At 37.9% G+C, this 27,793-nt stretch overlaps 1 protein-coding gene across 1 annotated transcript; it reads left to right on the top strand.

Moving 5' to 3' along the window:
* The first annotated feature begins 116 nt into the window (after positions 1 to 116).
* On the top strand, positions 117 to 25,857 carry LOC143882128 (uncharacterized). Its single transcript, XM_077385561.1, has 11 exons — positions 117 to 456; positions 548 to 617; positions 1,296 to 1,450; positions 4,637 to 4,924; positions 5,536 to 5,665; positions 15,174 to 15,281; positions 15,408 to 15,510; positions 15,592 to 15,717; positions 23,741 to 23,934; positions 25,152 to 25,280; positions 25,445 to 25,857. Exons 2-10 carry the CDS (start codon positions 565 to 567, stop codon positions 25,246 to 25,248), a joined length of 1,254 nt encoding a protein of 417 aa, XP_077241676.1. The 5' UTR covers positions 117 to 456; positions 548 to 564; the 3' UTR covers positions 25,249 to 25,280; positions 25,445 to 25,857.
* The last annotated feature ends 1,936 nt before the right edge of the window (positions 25,858 to 27,793 follow it).

Below are 27,793 nucleotides of genomic sequence, written 5' to 3'. Positions count from 1 at the left end.
TTAGCAATCCCCAACTTTGTAAAGTTTTCTTTATTTCTTGGGATATGCTAGGGACCGTCACAGAAGGTATTTCGCGCCTATTTAGCAAAACTTGAAAGCACATCTCCGATGCAGCAAAACCTTATAGTTTTAGGTGCTTTTTTTTTGTTCCGGAAAAACAAAACCTAAACTTGCAGAAATCTTAAAACCCTAGATTCTCTCCTGCTCCCGAGGCTAAATCACATCTAAATTCTCTCCCCTTTATTTTCTTTGATTCATACTTCTCGACAATAATTGAATTTCAGCATTGATCTTCCTCCGATTTTTATTTTCCTATTTTTTTTTCATAGGTTTTTGGATTAAATCTTGAGATTTCCTCTTTCTACAAACCCTAAAAAACTAGGGTTTTCCTATTTCAAGTCTGCGAGATTTTAGGGCATATTAGAAAGAAATTCACGTGATTTGAGTCTGATTAAGGTAATATATATAGCAGTTCTATCACTTTTTTTTTAATTTTGTATTTTTTAAGTTCTTTACCATATTTTTTGTTTTGTTTTTAATTTTGCAGTTCTGAAGATTTTAACCATGCCTGACGTGCAGGCTCTCGTTAATGAGTTTGTCATCAAGCTCAAGAGACGGTGATTTTCTCTCACCCTTTGTTTTAACTTATTGCAATCATACCTAGTTTTTTTAAATTTATTCTTTTGGTTTAAGTGGTTTCTATAGATTGGATTGTGTAGTGAATAGTATTTGGGTGTGATTTTCTTGGTTATTTATGGGTCATCTTTATCTGTTTTTGTGAAACAACCAATTACTCCAAAAGCTTAAGCTATTATAGTTGGTGTTATTTAATCATTTAAACTTCAACACTCCCTCTCACATGGTGCCCCTCTTTTCTTTTTCTTTTTTTTTTTTTTTTTTGGGTTTGTCTGTATACGTCGATTTTTAATATCAAGGAGTTGTTGGGTTTTGAACCCAGGACCTGCTGTGAGGAAATAGCTCTAATACCATGTGAAACGACCAATTACTCCAAAAGCTTAAGGTATTAGAGTTGGTGTCATTTAATCATTTAAACTTCAACACTCCCTCTCACATGGGGCCCTTCTATTTTTTTTTCTTTGGGATTTTTAATATCAAGGAGTTGTTGGGTTGTGAACCCAGGACCTGTCGTGAGGCAATAGCTCTAATACCATGTCTTGAGGCAATAGCTCTAATACCATGTGAAACGACCAATTACTCCAAAAGCTTTAGCTATTAGAGTTGGTGTTATTTAATAATTTTTACCTCAAAATTTTTTTCGTCATTTTGGGTGACAGTAAGATCGAGGGTTCGCAAGCAACCTCTAGATACACTGCCGAGTTGCTTCGATCATTGATTTCTCAGCATAGAATCCCGCATTCCAACCAGGCTGCATCCTTGATTGAGGCTGTCAAGTCAGTAGGAGAGTTGCTAATTGCTGCAAATCCTGTTGGTATGTTACCTAACTATTTTCATCGATGCACTTACTTTAAGAAAAACGATGGTTTTACTATTCAAAAGAAAAAAGAAAAACGATCGTTTTGGGTTGTCAGATAGTACCATTGATTGTGCAATTATGTTGATCAAAGTGGTCAGTTTATTGCTGTTACTTTTGACATTGCTTTCTATTACACCATGTAATTTACTTAACTTCACTTCCATGTAGAATAAGCCCATAGTCTGATTCTGTTACACTAGGCCTGCAGAAATCGAGATCCAAATATGACAACTAATCTCTGTATCCACTCACTAGCAAGAGAGTCGTCCTTTATATTCGCCGCTTGTTATGGATACAAGTAGGAAGCCTGGATGTATCACATGAATCTGAAGTCTTATTTATTGAATTCTCAAGTCTATAAGGGTACTTCTCACCTATTTTCACCCTGTGAGTACATGAGGGAGTGCCCCTCTATCTCTATTATCCTCATGGTATGAGCTGAAAAGACTTTGATTACTTGTAGAAGCATGGAGATGCCTGTTCCACTTGAATCCCTAAGAGACACTGATACAAAATCCTAATTTTACCCTGATGATCCATGATCATAATGCTAATCCTTGCTAAGCTAGGTTGCAGCGTGGTTACCCATCAAGATTAAGTTTGACGTTTTCACTTAGCAGACCACATTTTCACTTAGCAGGCCATTCCATCTCTCCACCACCTTCTTTTGATTACACTTTGCTCATGATGCTTTCTTTTTTATCTTTTTTGAACAAATGAAATATAATAAAGAAAAAAAATGAGCTACAAACAAGACAAACAAAGGACAATGGCAAATAAAAGAGAAATAATAAAGAAAAAAAATATGAAAAAATGACTAAAAACGGAAAGGCTGAAACTGCAAGACCAAAAAGAAATACGAATGCCTGAAACTCGCCAAACACTATAATCCAAGCTACATAATATGCATTTCGCCCTAGGTTTTTACTTGGGTACCACCGTTCCCAAAGATATCTAGCTTTTCCGCCCTAATGTTCCCTTCGCTGCGAATATTGGACAAAAAAACACACTTAAACTCACACAAAGCGCGTAGATTTCTCTGATTATTCCTGGGCATCTCCAAGGGGAGCCAATAACCCCCTTTAAGCCACAACCATTCAAAAAAAAAAAAAAACCCTTAAGCCACAAAATTTTGATGAGTGAGTCTTCCTCCATCCACTCTCAGGAACAAACTATAGTTGAGTGGCTTTTGGCATCACACCATGCAGCTTTAACCTCTGCATATATATGTAAAACTCATCATACCATTAGTGTCCGAGTTGGTTCCCCCAAAGCTAGTTTTTATGTCAGGGGTTATCGAGTAAGTAGTAGCTTTGATACTTCTGTCAAAATTAACTTAATTCATCTTTTAGCAGGAGCTTCCCAAACATCCTGTTGTCTGCCAGGAGAGTAAGACGAAAAAGAATTGTTCCAAGTAAAAATTAGGCTGATCGAGGGGACATTCTGAAAATACTTGTCATTTGATGCTTTCTGAGACTTCAACAATTAATTCATTAATGATTTTCCCAACACTTTTGTTTGAGCCTCTAAAAATTCTAGGATTTCTTTCATTCTATGTGATCTAGAGGACAAAGGCAGATAGAATGCTCCAATGACATTTATGTCGTATGTTGGTGAAAGGACGACATCACCACTTCCAGAAGTGGAAATGCAGGAGAAATCTAGAGAATTGCACTCAAAGTTGAAATATTTAGGAAAAATACTGCCATATTTGGGAAATCAAACTGCAATGAACGAAAGTTGAACTGAGGTTTCATCGAAGTGACAGCAAAAAACACAATTCTATAGTAAAAAATTTGGCTAGTAAAATGTTGATAACCCATGAGGATTTTGATGTGCAAAGCAATCCATAAGAAAACAACGGCTCTTGGGGATGGGTTTGGATCCTATAAATATAAATGGACACTGGTCTAGCTAGGGAGTAGACTGACTTAAAAAAAGGCCTGAGGCTTCGGAGATAAAATAATATCATCTTGTGTTTCCTTAGAAGAAAGGAACACACATTTAAGGTTGGCCGATAGAGAAACAAATTCGTTGGATGACCTAAGAGATACTCCCTCAAGATGAGTCATGACAGTATAATGGCCTCCCCAACCAATGTAATTTTTGCTTGAAGATCTCTTGATTCCTGAAAACGACCAGAGTGGTCCATAGCCACAGTAGAATCCCACACCATTTATCTTGCCGGAATAAAATATTAGAACCATAACCGATATTGAATCTACTTTGTTCTACGTAATCCTTCAATATAGGTTTCCATGATTTCCAAATAGGAGAGCCCGCCTAATTTCCCTCCAAGACAGAGAATACATCCTTGGCTTGATATTTAGCATAGATGATTCTGGCCCGCAAATTGTCAGGCTAAGAGAAGAGTCTCCATGGCCACTTGGCTAGAAGCACTGAGGATGATCACGGCATAGAGGGCTTTTTCTCTACCATTAACAAATGTTCTCTTCTAATTCATTAAAATTATTTTCACATGACAACCCATGAGACAATACAGTTCTAAGCTCTTTCACATATGCCACACATGTTCTCCATCTTATCCCTAAGTATATTGTTAGTCTGTTACTTATTTCATTTAACACGACCAAAATTTCATGAAGCATCCAGGTCCACAATATGCCCTCTATTGAAAGTGGGCTGCTAGATCATGCCTACAAGAAAACTGTGAGGAGTGCAGGAATCACTCATACCAATCCTAATGTTGATACCCACATCCTCCAAGCAAACTTTAGAAGTATGAATACTGGGTTTGCCGTTGGGTGAGACTGTCTCATGTTTTTTGGCTAATTGTTATATTGGACACACATGCACAGATAACAGTCAAGACAATGGGCTAGCATTCTTTTCCTTCATTTGTGGAAATATCTGCTTGTTTTTAATGTTTCTGTTTATATGAATGTATATTTATGTTTGTTTTTTTTATAATTTTTATCTAGTGGTATTAACTGAGGGGGTGTAGTCAAAGACTCGAATATTTATGTTCATCGGAGCCTCAGTTAGCTGAGTGCCACAAGATTTCCATGTTTGACACTGACACACATTTTTGCTTTTTTAGTAAAATGGGTATGTGTCATGGCGATACAATTTGTTGGTACTTGATATTCTATGACAAATGTTTTATTTGGGTTGTTTCAGAGCTTGCTGTTGGAAACATTGTGAGGCGTGTTTTGCATATCATTAGAGAGGAAGACCTTTCTTTAGCAACCACGGGTATTGGGGGATTGGGCTTATCTGCTGGGAGTGATGACGACGAAGATGTGGAACGAGATGATCGCTCAATGCTTTCTGCAGCGGCTGTTGCTGCTGCTTCTAGAAGCACTTTGCGTCCACCATCTTTGCATACCCTCCTTGAGGATATACCTGACACAGCAGCCCCTCATGGCACTTCTTCTTCAGAGGGTGATTCTGAAGGAAAAAGCAAGTGTAAGCTTTCATTACTCCTTTTTTTTAATGGCAAACTGTCATTACTCCTTGTCAACTGTAATTTCAAAAACTCATCTAAACATTTAGATTTGGCCAATCTTTGCGTTCTCAATGAAATTATGTCACAAATATCTCCGATATTTTCAAAATTTCGGGGTTTTATCGTGACATTTTGATAAAACGACAAAATCCTGAAATAATCCCAGGATTTTAAAAATATGGCGATATTTTCATTTTTATCAGAAAATATCAATAATATCACGTTATTATTCTGATATTTTTACAATATTTTTTATTTTTTATTTTTAAATATTTTTATTTTTATCATTTTTTTTTTCAATATAAAACCCCCAAAAAATAAAACAAAAATTAATATATCCCTAGATTTTCCCTTGCCGAGGAATTTCCGAGAAAAATATTTGTGACTTAGGAATGGAGTTCAAATATTGAACAGCTGCACTTGTGGGCACCTGAGTGTAATTGGATTGGTTATGCGACTAATAAAATAATTGTTCAGAAATTCTCTGTATTACCTGTGGTATCACTGGGTTTGTAACTATCTAAATGCTTTACTAATTTTGATGTTTGCATGTTAAACTTCCCTTTTACAGCGGCTGACAAAAATTCAAAAAGCCGGAAGCTAAAGCATAATGTTATTGAGGCCATCAATGAATTGATTCAAGACATTGACACTTGCCATGAACAGATTGCTGAACAAGCTGTGGAGCATATTCATCAAAAGTAACCTTTCTTTATACTTCATAAATATTGAAAAATTGTATATTAAAGTCTCAAGTTGTCTTGGTTTTGTTTTGGTTGTAAATTTAAGATCTACATACATGCAAAACATTGGCACACATAATGTCTTACGAGAAAAATCTATGTTTATGTATGCTATATCCTATTATTTAGCTGACACTTTGAATTTATTGCTGACTTGTGTCGTGTCGATACTCCTTTTGATACGTATAAACGTACTGCTATAAGTGTTTGACTTAATTCGGGCATGTCGATGCGTTTTTGTATGGTATCAAGTGTGAAGCTCTGTTTTATTATTGAATTCGGGCATGTCGATGCGTTTTTGTATGGTATCAAGTGTGAAGCTCTGTTTTATTATTGAATATCGTGTTTATCTCTTTTATTATTAACTCTTCTTTTATTATAAACTCCATTTTTAGCTCTTCTTTAACCAATATTTGTTCTTATATCTGTTCCCCTAGACAAACTCTTATTCCAATATTATATTCATTGTATCATATTGGTCTCCCTTCCTCGCTGCATATTGGAGGCTGAAGTGAACTAGATTAAATTAATGAATATGTTGTTAGTTGATTATCTCATTTATGTTTTAGATTATAGCTGATTAATCCTAAGATTTATTAGTTTGTTTAATGAATACCGTATTTATGTTGTTGCAAATTATGATAGTAATCAATAATTTGATATGTATGTGCATGTATGGGTTTGTCACCATTTCTAGATTTGTAGGGGTTGCCAAGTTAGACACTTTGTATCCGTGTCGAAACTCGACACATGAATCCGTGTCCACAAATCATGATTATGTGTAACTTTTGTTTTAGCTGTGCCATCGTTTCTAAATTTTGGGGGTTTGTCGTGTCCGCACAGTGTGTCCGTGTCCACAAATCATTGGCAATATGATATCGGTCTAGCTTTTGAAATCCCTTCATATTATTATTCTTTAAAGGACATCTTATGTTGCTGTGATATGATTGAGTGTAAATTATATTATGGATCTAAAAGGTATGATTATTGAGCGTAAGGAGATAAGATTATGAGGTGATGGGCCAGAATACCCTCTATCTGGAAGACTGGATTATGAGCGAAAGAAGATCGGATTATTATGTGTGGGGCCAGAATACCCTATATCAATTTAAAAGGTAAGGTTGCTCCATTGTGACCTGGTGGTCATGGGTTTGAGTCACGGAAACAGCCTCTTTGCAAAGAAGGGGTAAGGCTGCGTACATCTAGCCCTCCCCAGACCCCGCATGGCAGGAGCCTTATGCAGTGGGCCGCCCTTTTAATCTAAAAGGTATGATTATAGAGCGTAAGATTGGATAATGAGGTGATGGGCCAGAGTACCCTACATCTGGAAGACCGGATTACGATTGTAAGAAGATCGGATTATTAGGTGTTGGGCCAGAATACCCTATATCTGGAAGACCGGATTATGATTGTAAGAAGATCGGATTATTAGGTGTTGGGCCAGAATACCTTATATCTGGAAGATAGGCTTACAGAGTAATGCTGGCTTGACTTAATAAAATTGAAATATGCAATGATAAACATACCAACATATTGTGGGTTCCGAATTTTTTACAAACCATAATATGAAAATTTAGAAGTTTCAAATTATCATAAAAAGCCTAAATATAGTCATTTTAATAACTTCTATTTTGAACTCCATGTCCGTCTCACTGAAACAAAAAACAATTGGACATGACAATGAGTGTGGAATGACTACATCGAAGTGATGGATCATGCAATATCATTGCTGTTTCCAAAGGTCACGACTTTATTTATTTATTACTGCTTCATTGCGCTTTTTGTATTTGTTTTTTGAAAGCTTGAAGTCCTCCCTTGGTCTCTGTCAATGATGTCTTATGTTGTCATTTCTGTGGCTATTGCACTTAGAGTTTGAGTTTCAGGTAAGGGCACACATCACTTTTGAAGTTGTTTAGGACCTATGTAAAATAGCTCATAGCTCATAGCTCATAGCTCATAGCTCATAGCTCATAGCTCATAGCTCATAGCTCATAGCTCATCGTCATCAGCTACGGCTAATATCTTTTTTCCTTTACCTGTGACCCCTGCACCCATTGAAGTGATGGATCTTGCAATATCATTGCTGTTTCCAAGGTCATGACGACTTTATTTATTTATGCTTCATTGCGCTTTTTTTATTTGTTTTTTCAAAGCTTGAAGTCCTCCCTTGGTCTCTGTCAATGATGGCGTATGTTGTCAATGCTGTGGCTATTGCACTTAGAGTTTGAGTTTCAGGTATGGGCACACATCACTTTTGAAGTTGTTTAGGACCTATGTAAAATAGCTCATAGTTCATCATCATAAGCTATGGGCATTATCTTTTTTCCTTCACCTATGACCCCTGCACAGGGGTAATTTTTAAACCGTAATCATCAATTAATCATGACGGAAAGAGTGCATAGTAACCTAGATCTTTCTGGTTACGCTTCTTGATCAGTCTGATTCGGGTTACATGTTTCATCTCCGTTTCCTTTGTAAGAAGCTTTCAACTTGATGGAGCCATTATTGATGAATCCAGCTTCGATGAGCCGGCTAATTGTACTCTTTCTATGTACGCATTCAATTTGCCATCTTAACTGAAATGGTCATGTCAGGGAGGATAACTGTCATTTTTTTCTTTTTGACTGATGTTCCTTCAAATCACGGATTTAAATTGCCACCGAAACCTACATGAAACGACCGAAATGTTTCTGTTTCTATCCCCACCGAAACTGAAACTAAATGACCGAAATGGATAAACCAAAATAGTAAGTGTAATAGTTGTATGCTCTGTTAGTATGTTTTACATAATTATATTTATATGAATTATAGGTGAAATGTGGCGCATATATTATGTATAAATATGTGTATATGAATTACTTATGAAATTTGGTATGTATTAAATCATCAAACATGGATGTTTGCTGTTTTTAAAACACTATGGATGGTTGGTGTCTTGCTTATGTGATGGTTTTAAGTGTGTGTTTGTGCTGATTCTAGCATTTCCTTGATTTTCATCTTTAAATTCTATCATTTGTGTATGTTTCCATATGTTTCTTTGATTTTACAAGATTTCCACTAGAATTTCTAACCGAACCTGAAATATCTCCGTTTCCGCAGTGACCGAAACCGAAATTTAAAACCTTTCTTCAAATGCAAAGATGCTTTTTAGTGTTTGATCCCAGATTACCTAAAAAAAAGATGCTTTATAGCTCTATGTTAACTGGATAAGGACATGTGTATCCGGTACAGTAGGGAATTGGGTATGACTGTATGAGGATTGTCTAAACCTCAAAATCTTAGGATGCCGGTATGAAAAGGATCTGATATGCTTTTGTTGCATACTAGTAAGGATCCTCAAAGCTCGGATATGAGGATACATTTCTAATACTACAGTAGCAATACTTTTGTCATTGCCAATTTCAAAATTAGTCTATCAAATTATAACAGAAAATTGGAGAAAAGGTATAGAAGCCAATGATCGGTATCAAAAATATCTAATTAGGAGAAGACCAAAGTGTTGATCGGGGAGGAGGATCTGCAGATCTTCTAGAATCCGAGGTAACCGAGGAGGTGGACACGGTGGCAACCAAGGAGGTCGACGTGGTAGGGAAGACTGACAGTGTAGCGACTGCGGCTTTTGGAACTTCCATTGGAGGAAGTTCTGTTTCCACTGCAGACCTCAGTTGGAGGACTCTGACAACCATGGGCTATTGGGTTCGGAGATGCACAAAGATGGGAGCTTCAGCTCAACCGGCTTGGGAAAGGCAGCAGAGGAAAGAAGACACAAGTTGATCTTTGGAAGATTTAAAATTTCCAACTTCAAACCTAGGGTTGATTGGTGGAGGCGAGGGAAATGCTGGTGTAGGGCTGATAGAAATATTTCGGCGATTTTTGGGTGAATGGTTGACAGCGATGGCAGGTTCCAAATGGAGGTCTGGGTTCTCCCCCTGAGAGGATCCCTGGTTTGGTAGGGAGGGCAGATGGTTTTTTATCTGCCTTAGAGCAGGGAAACCGTACATCGCTTCCTTAGTGGGCTGAACCCATTGAGTCTGCAGTCGGAGATTATCAGATGCTAACTCAGAGAGGCAGGAAAGGATGCTGATCTTGCCATCAAAGGCTCAATGAAACATTTGTGTTAAGGCCAACCCTATATTTTTAATAGCTTTTGGGGTCTATCATAATAGTTGCCGTGATCTCTAAATATTGAGGAATGGCTCTGAAAGTTTGGTAATATGAAGAGAGGGTCGATGGTCTGCTCGTTGGGACTGTATGAGATTTCAGTTGTAGTAGTGTCGAAGGACTGCAATGAGGTCATGTTATCAAAAATCATGATCCAAGTGAGTTTTTTTGTTCAGGAAACTGGAGGTCTGGAACAGATGGGTGGATCTTTGGTTACTGAAACTTGGTGGGAGATCCTGGGTGTTCCCTCTCATGCCTGATATGTTGAGGTTTTTATGGAAATAGGTAGGCATGTAGGGGAAGTGTTGTCTGTGGATATCTTGTAGTACCGACGTTGGCTGTGATGTTGCAAGGCCATGCACTAAATTGATTGGGTTACCACGTTATCACAAGATGCCTGCATTTTTAGTTTGCCGGTGGACAGTTTCTTTTGCTAGGTCTTATTGAAGGAGGAGGTCTCGTTGGGATCCAGTGGGTGGGTAGAAGGTGGGATGAACAACATCTTACCAGCTGGTATATATCAACTTGGAACAGAGAGCCAGCAGAGGTGATGCTGCGTCGGAAGACTTGTCGGAGGGAGGTAGATCCAACCCGGCCAATTTATGTGGGAGAGATGAATGACCGTCGATGGTTAACTTTGGCTTTAGGGAGGCAGACCGCAGACTTCTCTTCTCCGTTGTGCGATCAAACGAGACTAAGTAGGTAGATGCTGTTTCAGACGGTGACATGGAGGGTAGACCGAATGAAGGCTTGCCATGTGGTCGAGTGAGCAGTCGACTCTTCTTTTCAATAGGGAGGTTTTTTAAATTTGAATAGCTTTGTGCATGGTCTCGGTGGGGTCAAATTAAGACGTGCCGTTTTTAGAGCTAAGCAAGATTCTAAGGAAGTGGAAAAGGAGATCTCGGAGGAAGAGGATAAGGCGCTGCCAGACGAATTTGAGGAGATGTCAAAGATGGGAAGTGTTTTGGGTAGTGGGTTTGAAGAGAATGTGGAGATGACCAAGAAAATGTTCTATGCTATTGAGAAGAGAGACGCGTGAGAAAAAAAGGGGAAGACACCGGGCCGAGGTAGTAGAGAGCTTAAGGCTCTTATGAAAAGATAAGGGGTTCTTTGGATTATCAATCATTTTTTGGGAGGTCTACGGTGCTGTTAGAAGTGCTTGGATTTTGGTTTGTTCGTCTGTTGGTTTCTGTGTTTAGGTTTTGTTGGTGACAGCTCTATGGGAGGTGTACAATAAGGGTACCTGATTTTGGAAGTTTTTGGGAGTTGCTAATTAGACTTGTTTTCTGGGTTTAGATCTTCATTTAGTAGGTTGAGGGGGACGAACAACAATGTTATCTTAGAGGTGCATGAAGGACCTTGGTCCTTCACTGCTCGTGATTTCTCTTGCTCCTTGGCTAGTCAACCTAATATCATATCGAAGGTTTCAGGCTTTAAATTTCAGAACAAAAGGAGTGTTGGTAATGAAAGTCCCGTGTGTTATAGAGACTAGGTTTCTTTGGGTTTTGGGAGTTGTTGCAATCCTGATTTTTCTTCTGGAGGTGCATTGTGGGGCTACAAACGGAAGTTTTAAAGATATTACTAGTGGTGTTTTTGCCTTTTTCTTGTCTTTTTGGCGATTGGAGAATCCTCCTTTTGGCAATTCATGATGTCATGTAATGGGGTGTGACTACTTTTCCCCAAACTTTGTACATCTTGTTATTATGAATAGACATGTCAATTTTTTTTTAAAAAAAATGGTCAATGACCTTGGACATGTTGACTCCCGATTGGTCCATAGCGACAACTGATTGTCGTTGGTGAAGCTACTTGCTCTATTTGCGTTAACCCCCCTCATCCATTGTGCTTGATTCCTATGTCACAAGTATCGTTCTTGGGAATTTCTCGGCAAGGGAAAATCTCGGTGTGTGTGTGTGTGTGTGTGTGTGTGTATATTTGGATTTATATTGAAAAAAACGATAAAAATAAAATTATTTAAAAATATAAATATATAAATTTAAGAAAAATATAAAATAAAAATATCGTAAAAATATTGGGATAATATCTTGATATTATCGCGATATTTTATGATAAAATGAATATATCGCTTTATTTTTAAAATCTCAGGATTATTTCAGAATTTTATCATTTTTCAAAATGCTGTGATAAAAACGCTATATTTTCATAATATCAGCGCTATATTTTCATAATATCAGAGATATTTATGGCATAGACTGATTCTAGCCGTTCGTGACGTGGGTTGGGAAGCAGTCTAGGCAGGTAGTCTGGTAGTTGGCTTTCTGAGGACAAAAGCTTCTGGTCCGCTCGGGTCCAACTTCGTAAGTGGTGGAACCAATTGCTCTTCATTTATGCCGATTCCCTATCAGGATCTGCTCGGGCTGGAGTTTCGTCATCGTCTAATGTCGACATACATAAGTTAAGGGAGGCCAGTTTAGCCTCTTCTTCGGTATTGGCAGATGGATTCTCTAACCTGTGGGAAAGTGGCATGGTGGACACGTGCGGAGATCGTTAAGGTGCCTATTTGTATCATCCGGGTGGCCCAGATATCGAACCGCTTAGTTCCAACCAGGCTGATTCCAGTCCGGTTCATCTCTCCTTCCGATCCAGTGTAGGCCGAGGGATATGCTGTTGCTTAGCTATGCTTTGTGGATTTTATTCGTTCGGTGCGGCTATTATGACCAATGCAATCAAGACTTTGGAATCTGGCGTCTCGGTGAAATCTCAAGATGCTGGTTTCACATTTTAAGTTTGTGGTAGCTTGCAATTTTTTTTATGTCTTGTGGAATGTGCTTGCTCAGGAACCTATGGAGCTGATATAGAGATTTAAACTGAGAATGGTGAAAGTGGAGCTATTTCGATATGTGAATCGAGGATACGATCGGCTGATGCCATAGAATAAGGGGACTCAATCGGGGATGGTACTAACGAAGAATTGAATCGATTATAGATCCTAAGAACAAAGATGCTGGTGGAATGGAAGTTAATATGAGTAGGGTGATCAGAGCGACAACTTATGAGGAAGTCATAAATGAGATGGTAGTGGGGTAGGGAAATTAGGATATGATTAAGTTGTAGATTTCTCAAAACGCAACTAGATCTTTGGATGCAAAAGAGTGGGTAATGGGGATGGCAGAGACAAGAACTTAATCCCCTGGCTTGGATTCCAAATACCAGGAACAGGATCAATGGTAAAAAAATGGAAGGGATACGTGGATTGGTAGAGAAACACATCCTAACTACAATTAAATCCTTGGATCTTTCATTCTTAGGGCTAGAAGATGAATCCATGCATGGGAAGGTGAAAAAATAATGTAAGAGACGTTTTGGGTGAGATTAATGGATGTTTAGGGTTCCCGTGAAGGTGGTTTATGGGAGAAAAACCTATAAGAGAATAAAGAAGAATAGTCAAACAGTATATGACAAGTTATAAAAGTATGCTACTTATCTCAAGGCTTCACACCATGAGTTTCTTTGGCATCTCACCAAATAAGAAGATGATGAAGTTTTTTTCTCCATGAAGCTTTCAATATCAAATAGCAAATGAATGTTGTGTGGGGCCTATTTAAAATAGCCTAAGGGACTAAACTACCCATTTCTAAGGACTTGAAGACTTGCTCCCGCTTAAATCCCGTAATACATGTGTGGGGCATATTTAAAATAGCCATAACTCAAAGAACTTAAGCTATTTTGATGTAAAAAGATCCTAATATCCCTATAACTTAAAAAGACTCATAAAGGACTCTTTTAAAACCCTATAACTAAAGGAAAAACTCTAAAGAACATATGGAATCCAAAAAAGGGCCCTCATAGTATCTGAATCATCTCTAAAATTGTATGTGGGCCCGTCAGCATTTGAAATATATTTGGAACATCCTTGGATCATCTGTGCGGTTGGATCGTCTATCTGGGGCATCTGGATCAAAGAATCTGGTCATTCATCCAGATCGAGGTCATCTGCCTATCCTTGGGTCTCCTCCGTCGCTGGTACACTCGAAATCCAAAGTGTGGATCCCCATTAGTTCTTAGGTATTTGGGATTGTTGGGTCATTGAAAGAGTGGAGAAAATTTTGGTTAGGCTGTAGGTAAGCAAGTGTAGGTTTAAAGAATTATGGACTGTTTCTTGGATCCGAGATCAGATCAAGAATAGTTCCAAGAAAGGGTGGGTAGGTTTGGGGAAAATGAGGGTGGAAACCAGTTTTGTTGGGGTCAACAGGTCTTGCAGGGGAAGTGGACTTGTTTCTTGCACAAGAAATACAGGAAAAACTGGAGGAACTCGAGAACAGAAATCGGCAAGCTCCTTTCTTTCTTTCTCTTCGTAATAGGCAACATTTTTATCACCCTCAGTCAACCCCCTTAACTGTGGATCTCTGCTACCATTTCAATTCCTCTTGAAGAAGAGTTTGATTGTAATCTTCCACGTGCTGGGATTTTTCCTGAGAATCATCCGGAGATGACTGTTAGGCCTCATCAATGTTCTCGAGAACCAACTAGAATTGTTTCTTGAAGATCTTCCAATACTGCTACCATGTAAGTCAGGTTTATGCAAAGAAGAGAACCAAATGAATGACATTTGGAACAATAGAAGTTAAGGGCGTAAACCTGCACGGGTGTGGCTCTTTGGCTTTAAGTCATGGGTATGCTCCCCATTGACGTGAGTTCGAATTCCCTGGGCTTACCCGATGTGTGTGGTTTACGGGTAGGGGTGGCAATGGTTCGGTTTCGGTTCGGTTTGACCCCCAAACCGAACCGAACCGAAATTTGAATCGGTTTGGTTTTACCAAACCAAAACCGAACCAAAATTGAATTTTCGGTTCGGTTTCGGTTCGGTTCCACCAATTTTGCCACCCTTTACTCATAATAATTGCAAATATTCGGTTTCGGTTCGGTTTGATACCCAAACCGAACCAAACCGAAATTTGAATCGGTTTGGTTTAACCAAAGGCCAATTTTGCCACCCCTATTTACGGGTGATTGTGCGCATCCGTAGGGAAATAGTCCTCCCTAAAAATTGGGGTCGGTATGTTTTTAAATGTTCGTAAAGAACGTTTCTGGTGTTTTTTATGACTTTAAAATAAGAAAAACTGAAAAAACGTGTTTGGCATGTAAAAACACGATTCGTTCTTTCTGTTTTTTGTTTTCAATTTAGAATCGGATATTATGAAACGAATTTTTTACGTTTCTCACACGGAACAAACAGGGTTATGCAGAAGCTGTAGAACCAGTTTAATTCAATACTTGGTGTTGCTCTAGTCTCAGTCCACTTGCAGCTTGGGTTACTGGTAACTATTTACGTGTGTTTTTTCAGCGAGGTAATATTAACTTTGGGCCGTTCGAGAACAGTTATGGAATTTCTTTGTGCAGCAAAGGAAAAAAAACGATCATTCCGAGTATTCGTTGCGGAGGGCGCACCAAGGTTTGGACATAATGCTTAGTTGTATGTACAAGTCAGTGAAGGCTATTACTATTTGGCCTGAATTATTTTGATTTTCTCTTTCCCACTCTTCTTCTGGTATTATTGGATAAATTGATTATTTATTAGGTATCAAGGACATGTTCTTGCGAAGGAGCTTGTTGCGAAAGGTCTACAGACCACCGTTATTACTGATTCGGCGGTTTTTGCCATGATTTCTAGGGTGAATATGGTAATTATGACTTTGGTATTCTTTTGCCTATGGTTTTTTATACATTTCTCAACTTTTAACTTGAAAAATCTTAATATAAAGGTGATAGTTGGAGCTCATGCAATCATGGCTAATGGTGGGGTGGTAGCTCCAGTTGGGTTGAATATGGTTGCACTCGCAGCTCAGAGGCATGCTGTCCCATTTGTTGTGGTTGCTGGCAGTCACAAGGTATGGTGGTTGCGTATTTGAAACAACTCTATTTTGACATGCTTCTTGCGCTAGTTGTTTTGTTTTGATTTTTTTTTTTTCTGTAACCACTAGAAATGATTTTTATTTAGTTTTTTGTAACCACTAAAAATGGCTGTTTTGTTCCCAGAACATAGGTTGAAGGCACCGTGTTAAGTTCATTCTGGAAAAATGGAATAATTTAGTACTTGAGAACTAATGGCATAAGCCAATTGTGGTCAGTTTTTTAATTCATTGTTAGTTTTAGGACGTGATTTTTTTGAGATGGAAAGCTTGGGCTCTTAATCTGTTTAATGAGGGCAGTCTCTTTATTGAAAAATTTGTAAAAGAGTAAAAAACTAACAAAATATTAATGATTATCCAATGAAAATTGCCACCAGGGTTAAGGTGTCCATTTCGGTATGTGTTTCGGTTGTGATGGAAATGGAAACATGACAATTTCAAATGAAATTTTTGGTGGAAATCCTGCAAAATTACTAGAAGTTATAGAAACATATACAAATGACGGATATTTAAGATGAAACTTCAGGAAGTGCTAGAATAAGCAAGAATACACACTCCAAAATCATTAAATAAGCAAAAAAAAGCACCCAAATGGTTTAATATCATCACCGTTAAAAAATGGTTTAACAACATCGAACACCTAGTGACTTGCATTATTCCGCATGTATGATGATTTAGTACATACCACATTTCACATATAATTCATAGAATTTATACACAATACATATAGGGAAATGTTACCAGCACTACTGTATTTTGATGAGGGCACTCCTCACTTTATTAAAAGCACGGTATGGCCCGCACCATAGGATGATCCAAATCGTCCATTAGATGGGCCACAGCCTAAATAGGCTGTGCCCCAAAAATCATTTCCATAGGTTGATCCTAACCCTACGATCTGAATGTTAGAGGGTTGACCCTAACCGTCTATAGATCGAAGGGTGGATCAACCTATGGAAATAATTTTTGGGGCACAACCTATTTAGGCTGTGCCCCATCTAATGGACGGTTTGGATCATCCTATAGTGCGGGCCATACCGTGCTTTTAATAAAGTGAGGCGTGCCCTCATCAAAATACAGTAGTGCTGATAACATTTCCATACATATAGGCTGATGATATTGGCACAACCATGTTTTTATAATTGCACAAGCTCAGCTTGTCATTTCTCTTTTAATTGGTCTATGACAGATTTTTTGGAAATCGTAACCTTTGACAGCTCTTTAAATAATGAAAGGCAAGATGAAATATTACAATTATCAAAACATGGTTGTTCCGATATCATTTCCCTACATATAAATATTTATACATAATACATACACCACATTTCACAAGTAATTCATATCACTATAATTATATAACATATACTGGTATAATAAACAGCAGATGCCAAAAGTAATTCATATCACTATAATTAGAGGAGTGCTAAACTGAGCGGCCTTGCACAAATGGGGTGAAAGGGCACCCATTTTGGATCCACCTCACCATTGTGCATTTATAACAGTGTAAAAGTCGAAGGATTATATATGCACTATTGTGAAGGTGGATCCAATGAGGGCACCCTTTAACCCCATTTGTGCAAGGGCGCCCCTCAGTTTAGCATTCCTCCTATAATTATATAGCATATACTAGTATAATATACCACTAGTACACTTCACTGTGCGTATCGGTTTCGATATGTATTCAATGGAGATAAAATGGAAACATTAAGATTGTTTCGTGTCAGTTGCAGTAGAAATTTAAAATTACAATTGCAACAACTGGTGCATTTTCTTTTATGCTTTACTTGTGGGCATTTTATGTTCAGTCAGAACCAGTGGTTTAGTTAATCTATATATTCTGGTGTCTGGACTCTTATTTTTCAATTGTGACTATTATGGCTGTCAATCAATGCCCTAGATTGGCATTGCTTATCTTCTCAATGTATTTTTCTTTATCAGTCAAATACAAAGCATTGGTTTCTTGTAAACTACAACAATCATTAAGGTGTATATTAGTGTTCATGCAGTACAAATATTGCCATATTGTAAGAACCGGTAAAAAAATATATATATATAAATATAAAAATGGCCTCATAGGTGGGTAATCATCGGCCATTACTCATTTTCCCCAAGTTAATCGGGCATGAGGACATCTGGCATAATGGGGCGTACACGATTCGAACCCAAGTCTAAGCTAAGATTGAACGGCTTCCTACCACTAAGCCACCGCCCCAGATGTCAACAAAAACGGAATAGATATATATATATATGTTAAAAATTTCCAATAGTCACTATTCACAATTACTATTCACAATAGTCACTATGCGAGATTACTATGCAGAAATACTATGCAAGTTCACTATTGAGATACACTATTTAAAAGTATTATTCACAGTAGGACCCACCGAGTACTATTCATAAGCGGGTCCCACATCAGCGGGCCCCATACAAGCAGGCCCCACATAAGCGGATCCAACACCAGTGGGTCCCACATCAGCGGGTCCCACACGAGCGGGCCCCACGACCAGCGGGTCCTACCACCAGCGGGACCCATCCCTAGTGGAAACGAAAATATCATCGCACCGACGAAAATAATAATAAAAAAATGCAAAAATACTATTGACCGACAAAATTAATAATAAAAAAATATTATTAACTATGCAAAATACTGTTAACCGACGAAAATAATAATTTAAAATAGTAAATAGTTTTTACTATGCAAAAGTACTATGCAAAAATACTATTGACCGACAGAAATAATAATTTAAAATAGTAAATAGTCTTTACTATGCAAAAAGTACTATGCAAAAAAATGTCTATAAATAGAGGAGGAGGAGGAGAAGAAAAGGAGAAGAGAAGAGAAGAGAAGAGAAGAGAGAGAGAGAGAGGAAGAGAAGAGAAGAAAGAGAAAGAGGAAGAGAGAGAGAGAAGAAGGAAAAAGAAAATCCACTACCAAGTAAGTCTTTTATAATAGTCTCTCTTTCAATGGTTGGTTCTACCACCTAAATTATTTAATGATCTCTTTCATGGTTGGTTCTACCACCTACCTATATTTTATTTGAAGTAATGGTTGGTTTTACCACCTATATGGATAAAGTAATGGTTGGTTCTACCACCTATATACTTAACGGTGAAATACTAGCATAGTAACCGTAAAGTAAACTTTATCAACTTATGGTGAAATGAATAGTGACATGATGAGGCCCACATAAATAGTGACATGATGGGGCCCACATAAATAGTGACATGCGGGGCCCACATAAATAGTGACATGATGGGGCCCACATGAATAGTAGCATGTGGGGCCCACATGAATAGTGAACACAGGGAACCTTATTTTAGGACATAAATGGACACAGAAAGGACAAGTGTTGTCTGTGTGATATTAAAAGGACCTAGACTAAAATAAGTTGACCTATTTCACTTATTTGCCTACAGGAGCCATCTCGTCCTACTGCGACTATAAGAAAAGGCAGGTGACAGCTAGACCTTGTCTTGTAATGATGTTCAATATAATTGTCTATGCAATGTAGCTCTGCTTATAAATTGCCTGATAAATACCTGCTTAGTGAATTTATACTCGCTTGCCTGGAATCAAATGAATTGAAATGAATGCTGGAATCAAATGAATTGAAATGAATGCAGGAAGAAAGGCAAAGGTAAGTAATTGCATACATGTTGCATACATGGGGGAAAGTGAAGGGGAACTTAAGGGTGTGGTGGAATCATCCTGGGACCTAAGGTCCAAAGGCCAACGCGAGAAGCGTGTACTGCCTTTCGTTGGCAAACCAACCAAAAAGGGAAAGTATCCCCGAGGGATAGTATCCCCGGCTCGGCAAATGCGAGACCGTAATCCAAGTCCATAACGTCACTACCTTCAGACAGGGGTAGTGGTTAGCCGTGCGGCAAGGACACCGGCAGAAAAAAATAAAAGAAAATGAAAAAGTCAGAAAAGAACTGACAGAAAAATAAATGGGGGAAAAGCCGGATGTACCTGGGGAATGTGCTGTCTCATTTTATAAAATTGTTGCATACATGCATACATAGCATACATTGAAATTATTGTCACTCCTTTGATTTATATTGCCATGGGCATTGTAATCTTTATTCTAGACATTATTGAAATGTGGATTTTATTGTATGCACTGTTATTATTGTCTCTTTTACTTTGCTCGGTCTTTGGATGACCCTGCTTTGACGTTGATTCCTCCACCACAGGGGTTGAGGCATTAGATGGCGGAGCATTTGCAAATGAAGGAACCATGGGATAAGGGACTGTGTGATCAGAGAGTTCGTTCCTGGAGTCCTTGCATTTTGACGTCTTACGTCATGTATCATTTTTAAGTTGTAATAAGATTCTATCGGGATCGTCGTTGATGCTTGTATAAAAAAAAAAAAAATATTTCCATGATTTTTACTTTCTTTTGCTCGTAGCGACACGACGGAAATCGGGTCGTTACAGTTGTGGTATCAGAGCCCGGGTTTACGGAAACCCTGGTGCTTGTGGGTTGTGTCGTTAAGTAGGGTTAGATAGCTAATAGGTGACATATGATGTGTCACATTTCAAGGGTAAACTGGAAAAAAAAAAAAAAATTGATAGTGGTCCACCATCAAAGAACTTGTGCCCCCACTGTGGAAGGATTCACGTTGGGCAATGCTGGAGAAGAAGGGATTGCCCTAAGGCACCAGCCTTCATCCAAAACCGCCCACCTCCGCCACAATATCAACCGGTGCAAACAATCAGCAGAACCAGGGAAGAAGAAATCAGTACCGCCCTCTGACCCAAGATAAGAACGCACAGCCAGGAACTGAAAAGCGTTTCTTCGCCCTAATCAACGAGGTACAGGATGGGGCCTAATCAACGATGACAACGAGGTACAGGATGGGGCAACAGAAGGTCAGAAAACTTATTTATAAATTTTGGATTATGGGAAACAAGGGAATTCATAGGAGTAAAATGTCTGCCTAGAATAGAAGATTAGTAGTATTTAAGAGGCAGTGCAGATTATAATGGATTTCACAAGACGTTGATTTCTAATCAAAATTAAGATTTACAAAGTAAAGGAGATGATCTTAAATTATCATGTGTCGAGATTCTGATTATCAAGATATCTAGGTTATGGGCGTAGGAATTTCGGGGACGAAATTTTTTTTTAAGGGGGGTAGAATGTAAGAACCGGTAAAAAAATATATATATATAAATATAAAAATGGCCTCATAGGTGGGTAATCATCGGCAATTACTCATTTTCCCCAAGTTAATCGGGCATGAGGACATCTGGCATAATGGGGCGTACACGATTCGAACCCAAGTCTAAGCTAAGATTGAACGGCTTCCTACCACTAAGCCACCGCCCCAGATGTCAACAAAAACGGAATAGATATATATATATATGTTAAAAATTTCCAATAGTCACTATTCACAATTACTATTCACAATAGTCACTATGCGAGATTACTATGCAGAAATACTATGCAAGTTCACTATTGAGATACACTATTTAAAAGTATTATTCACAGTAGGACCCACCGAGTACTATTCATAAGCGGGTCCCACATCAGCGGGCCCCATACAAGCAGGCCCCACATAAGCGGATCCAACACCAGTGGGTCCCACATCAGCGGGTCCCACACGAGCGGGCCCCACGACCAGCGGGTCCTACCACCAGCGGGACCCATCCCTAGTGGAAACGAAAATATCATCGCACCGACGAAAATAATAATAAAAAAATGCAAAAATACTATTGACCGACAAAATTAATAATAAAAAAATATTATTAACTATGCAAAATACTGTTAACCGACGAAAATAATAATTTAAAATAGTAAATAGTTTTTACTATGCAAAAGTACTATGCAAAAATACTATTGACCGACAGAAATAATAATTTAAAATAGTAAATAGTCTTTACTATGCAAAAAGTACTATGCAAAAAAATGTCTATAAATAGAGGAGGAGGAGGAGAAGAAAAGGAGAAGAGAAGAGAAGAGAAGAGAAGAGAAGAGAGAGAGAGAGAGGAAGAGAAGAGAAGAAAGAGAAAGAGGAAGAGAGAGAGAGAAGAAGGAAAAAGAAAATCCACTACCAAGTAAGTCTTTTATAATAGTCTCTCTTTCAATGGTTGGTTCTACCACCTAAATTATTTAATGATCTCTTTCATGGTTGGTTCTACCACCTACCTATATTTTATTTGAAGTAATGGTTGGTTTTACCACCTATATGGATAAAGTAATGGTTGGTTCTACCACCTATATACTTAACGGTGAAATACTAGCATAGTAACCGTAAAGTAAACTTTATCAACTTATGGTGAAATGAATAGTGACATGATGAGGCCCACATAAATAGTGACATGATGGGGCCCACATAAATAGTGACATGCGGGGCCCACATAAATAGTGACATGATGGGGCCCACATGAATAGTAGCATGTGGGGCCCACATGAATAGTGAACACAGGGAACCTTATTTTAGGACATAAATGGACACAGAAAGGACAAGTGTTGTCTGTGTGATATTAAAAGGACCTAGACTAAAATAAGTTGACCTATTTCACTTATTTGCCTACAGGAGCCATCTCGTCCTACTGCGACTATAAGAAAAGGCAGGTGACAGCTAGACCTTGTCTTGTAATGGTGTTCAATATAATTGTCTATGCAATGTAGCTCTGCTTATAAATTGCCTGATAAATACCTGCTTAGTGAATTTATACTCGCTTGCCTGGAATCAAATGAATTGAAATGAATGCTGGAATCAAATGAATTGAAATGAATGCAGGAAGAAAGGCAAAGGTAAGTAATTGCATACATGTTGCATACATGGGGGAAAGTGAAGGGGAACTTAAGGGTGTGGTGGAATCATCCTGGGACCTAAGGTCCAAAGGCCAACGCGAGAAGCGTGTACTGCCTTTCGTTGGCAAACCAACCAAAAAGGGAAAGTATCCCCGAGGGATAGTATCCCCGGCTCGGCAAATGCGAGACCGTAATCCAAGTCCATAACGTCACTACCTTCAGACAGGGGTAGTGGTTAGCCGTGCGGCAAGGACACCGGCAGAAAAAAATAAAAGAAAATGAAAAAGTCAGAAAAGAACTGACAGAAAAATAAATGGGGGAAAAGCCGGATGTACCTGGGGAATGTGCTGTCTCATTTTATAAAATTGTTGCATACATGCATACATAGCATACATTGAAATTATTGTCACTCCTTTGATTTATATTGCCATGGGCATTGTAATCTTTATTCTAGACATTATTGAAATGTGGATTTTATTGTATGCACTGTTATTATTGTCTCTTTTACTTTGCTCGGTCTTTGGATGACCCTGCTTTGACGTTGATTCCTCCACCACAGGGGTTGAGGCATTAGATGGCGGAGCATTTGCAAATGAAGGAACCATGGGATAAGGGACTGTGTGATCAGAGAGTTCGTTCCTGGAGTCCTTGCATTTTGACGTCTTACGTCATGTATCATTTTTAAGTTGTAATAAGATTCTATCGGGATCGTCGTTGATGCTTGTATAAAAAAAAAAAAAATATTTCCATGATTTTTACTTTCTTTTGCTCGTAGCGACACGACGGAAATCGGGTCGTTACACATATGGGGAAAATGTTTGTGAGCTAGAGCTCATATAAGCTTATATGTGTGTGTGTTCGGTGTATAATGATGGCCAACAATTTCTGGCCAATTTGTTGCAGAAAAGGTCATTAGTGTCTGTTCATGACAGTGTATGTCTTTAGATTTATCAACAAGTTGCAATGGATGGCGAATTGTGAACTATAACATTCTAAAAGGGCATGGTAGAACTGATGTGCTTGACGGTAGCTTAAATTTTGAAATGAAAAATGCTTTCATTTATTAAGTTTAGGAGGTATAAATTTAGACGTTTCTTTTGTTTTGCCTTGAACCATTGTGAACTATAATACTTTTTCCCTTTGCCGCTCCTTGCTTCTGATTTATGTGACTTAGTGGCATATTTCTGATGGCAACATTACATTTTTGTGACTGATGTTTTTTATCGATATGACAGTTGTGCCCCTTATACCCACACAATCCAGAAGTTTTGCTAAATGATCTGAAATCCCCATCTGAGTTACTGGATTTTGGGGAATTCTCAGATTGCTTGGATTTTGGAAGTGGCAGTGGCATCCCTCTACTTCATGTTGTCAACCCTCAATTTGATTATGTGCCGCCAAAGCTTGTTAGCCTTTTTATCACTGATACGTAAGTTCACGCTGTTCTTTATATGGTTGCATGTACTTACATAAACTGACCTGATAATTTAGCTGTCTACACTTATTCTTAATTTTTTTTTTTTATGGGTGTTATTCTTAATTTCTTTCACATGGTGCTAGCATTATTTATTCACATAATAATTGACAACTTACCCCATTTCGATTAAAATTGACAAGTACCCCTGACTTTGAAGAAGTATGGTTACATTATTGTACCCAGTTACATCATAGTAAATTACATATCCATGTCGGATATTTCAATTTTTTCTACCAATGCCAGATTGCTGTTGTATCTAGTACCTAACCCTGTTATTTTCATGACAATTATTTGTTTTCCTCGTTACAAATTTTAGCTGCAACCGGTTCTTCTAATCTATACCCTTATTATTCATACAGTGGTTCTGAAAAAAACATTGGCTTCCTGGTTGATGCAATTGAATCAGCTGGAATCCACAAAAACATATTAAATTCCTTTGGAATTGAATCAAACTAGCAAAAAATCCATCACATGAATTGCATAAAACAGCTAGAGAGAGGATTCTAGCAGCTACAATTGACCATAATCGGATCAAATTTGAATAAAGGCTCCAAGAGAAATATCAAAATAAAAATAAAAACCTATGAACTGTTTTTGTGTCTGCTGAAAGACTACATATATAGCAGTCCCAAAGACTCCAGAATATCAGCCATTCATCTTAGATTAATGCCGTCCCTTAAAAGTAACCCTAAAACAAGGACGATACTAACCTAAAAGAGTCCACACCCAGACAAAAAACAGTGACATTATACAGGCTGTTGTTCCATATTTAATATTTTCTTAGAAATAATGACAAGGAGAAAACCTATTCACTGAACCCACTTTCTTTCAAGAGGACCACTGAACCCACTTTCTAAAATAACTATCTTCTAAATGTAGGTCAGGTCTAATTGTCCATTCTAAAGACACCAGCTGAAGGATGATGATTGCCTGTAACAAGTTTTTGATAATTCGGAATCAATAGTGGGCTTCAAACAATCTTATGGAAATTGTGCTTTTAATAAAAAAAAAGTAGGTGTGTCTTGATTGAAACTATATCATTTTTTTTTACTGAAACAAAAGTTATAAGGGTATCGAGTCTTTCAATTATTTCATAGTTGTCGAGTTTGTTAGTACTTCTAACTGCACTGTGCAGTTTTTTTAACTGTGATTTTTACCTTTTTTTTCAGCGGGGGGCATAACCCATCATATATGTACCGGCTAATAGCAGATTATTACTCTGCCAATGATTTTGTTCTGCAACGGAGATCAGCTTTTGCAAGATGAATTCGGCAGACTTATATCTTTGTGTATGTTAGGTGAGTTATTCTCTATCGTTAGTTGATTCAAAATACTACATGCTCACTTCAATGCAATGTAAAACAGTAAAAAAATTATTCTTATCCATGAGATCTCTCTTGGATAAGAATTTCCATGTTGCATTATAATTTGATGTTTCCTTCTGTTTGCCATCTTCAATCAGGCGCAGATTTGGCCCTGATACTGTTGGAGGGAAGAAGACACATAGGAAGAAAAGAAGATGGTAGTCACATAAGAGGCACACTTTCAGACAATCAGGTGATAATGAGCCAATGTTGATCTGAGATGCTTTATCAATTTATAACAAGAAAGCTAATATTATTTATCGAATGAGATGTTGCCGTTCAGAAAAAAAAAAAAGAGTGATTCAAACGGTGATAATGATTGCCATTGTCGATTTTGTGGGTATGTAGAAAGACCATACAAGATTTTGTTATGAACACAAATCAATTCACAACGTGATTGATCTTCTTAGAGGGTGGATTAGCCTCTTGACCCACTTCGAGGGAAGGATCAATCCTCTGTTTTCAAAGACAATTTTTGAGATAAATATTTTCATTGATTTGAAAAGGTTTACTTACATGTTATTTATACCAAATAGAATACCCACTTGGCAGCCACTTGACCACTTCCTCTAAAACTCATACTCATGCCAATCTAGATATCATAATTCTTTTGACTCCTATCCAAATTAAACAACTAGAGAGCAATTTCCACGAGCTACAAAAAATATATATATAAGCTAATTTATACCTCCCTAAGTGGGACTCATTTAGGCAAGTAAACAGATTTCTGGTTTTACATAATGGAGATTGCTTTCACTCTATCTAGGCCAGAAAATGTCAGTGGCCCTACAAAATCCTTGGTTTTATGTCGAGGAACATCCAAAACACAATTCCTTTGTTTTCTGGTACAAGATATCCGAAACAGCCTATTCCTTTGCTTTCACTGTATCAATGGAGATTGTTTTCTGTTCTCAATGAATCAAGAATGTGGTTTCAATGGCAGTTCACCCATCAAGAATCTCTATCTTTCCATGGACAGAGGGTCCATGAATCTGAAAGGAGTTGTGGCATTGGTGTTGGTTTCTGCTCTTTTTTACGGATCTTATATGGGTTTCGATGGGGGAAGTAATGGCCCTTACCTTGGGTTATCAATTTTAATCATCCTTTGTGCCATGGTTTATGTAACCTCATAAGATTCAAGGCTAAGTCCATTTTTTTTTTTTATGAATGGCTTCAAGTCTAAGTCCTCAACACAAAATTCCCCCAAAAGACTGTAATAGCCCATTATGATACCCCTTCCAACGTGAATACAAGTGGCTAAGGTGTTCTCGATATAGGCTACTCTTCCCTTTGATCAAACATCCTCTATAATACATTTTTTCATAAACAATAAAAAAGGTGCTATGCTAGATCACTTTAATAAAAAGAAATCTTACATCCTCCTACTTAGACTGCGTAGCATTGACATTGATAGAACACCTTAATATAAAAGCCTTCACTCTTAAAATGACTCTACGGACTGCAATGGTCAGGAAAGAATGATTATGAGAGTACCTTAATCCAACAAAACTACTAATACCCAATCATGAAAGATCGTCACATCATAATGCGATGTAGGTCTGAACATGTCAAAGTACTAGCAATCTCATTGATCACATCATAGTTCGATGTAGGACTGTACATGTCAAAGTACTAGCAATCTCACTGATCCGGGCTAAATAATATGGGAGTGTTCGATGTAGGACTGTACACGTCAAAGTACTAGCAATCTCATAGTTCGATGTAGGACTGTACATGTCAAAGTACTAGCAATCTCACTGATCCGGGCTAAATAATATGGGAGTGTTCGATGTAGGACTGTACATGTCAAAGTACTAGCAATCTCATAGTTCGATGTAGGACTGTACATGTCAAAGTACTAGCAATCTCACTGATCCGGGCTAAATAATATGGGAGTGTTCGATGTAGGACTGTACATGTCAAAGTACTAGCAATCTCATTGATCCGGGCTAAATAATATGGGAGTGTGGTATGAAAGTTACATGCGAAGTAATCTGTTACGCCTATTTACAAATTGATCCAAAATTTGTGTCTATTGATGCTCATGCTTTTAACAAGTCAAGCATTTAAAACAGGTAATCAAGATGTCTTAAGATACGTTTATTCTTTCCTTATAAGTGAGAAGCCTTGTATCATATAAGAAAAAACCTTCATGCTTAAAACTTTATGACTTTTAACTATAATATCTCATATGTGGAGTTTTTATATGGTGTAAGGCCTTACAACAATATGGTAGGGGTACCACCCTTGATATTTTATCCAACAGCAGCTCACTTTTTGAGAAGCTGCTGTTGGATCAAATATCAAGGTTGGTACTTCCACTGTACAAGGGCCTTATTGTTGTAAGGCCTTGCACCATATAGTTTCTCCTCATATGTGATATTGTCATGCATAAAATCAATCATGTGCGCACAATAAACTAGAGTTTTTATATGGTGCAAGGCCTT

Source organism: Tasmannia lanceolata, unplaced genomic scaffold (assembly GCF_043159265.1).
Source record: "Tasmannia lanceolata isolate RefF3 unplaced genomic scaffold, GAP_Taslan_0.1 ptg000007l, whole genome shotgun sequence".
NCBI classification, from domain to species: Eukaryota; Viridiplantae; Streptophyta; class Magnoliopsida; order Canellales; family Winteraceae; genus Tasmannia; species Tasmannia lanceolata.
This window is presented reverse-complemented; position numbering and strand designations above follow the sequence as displayed.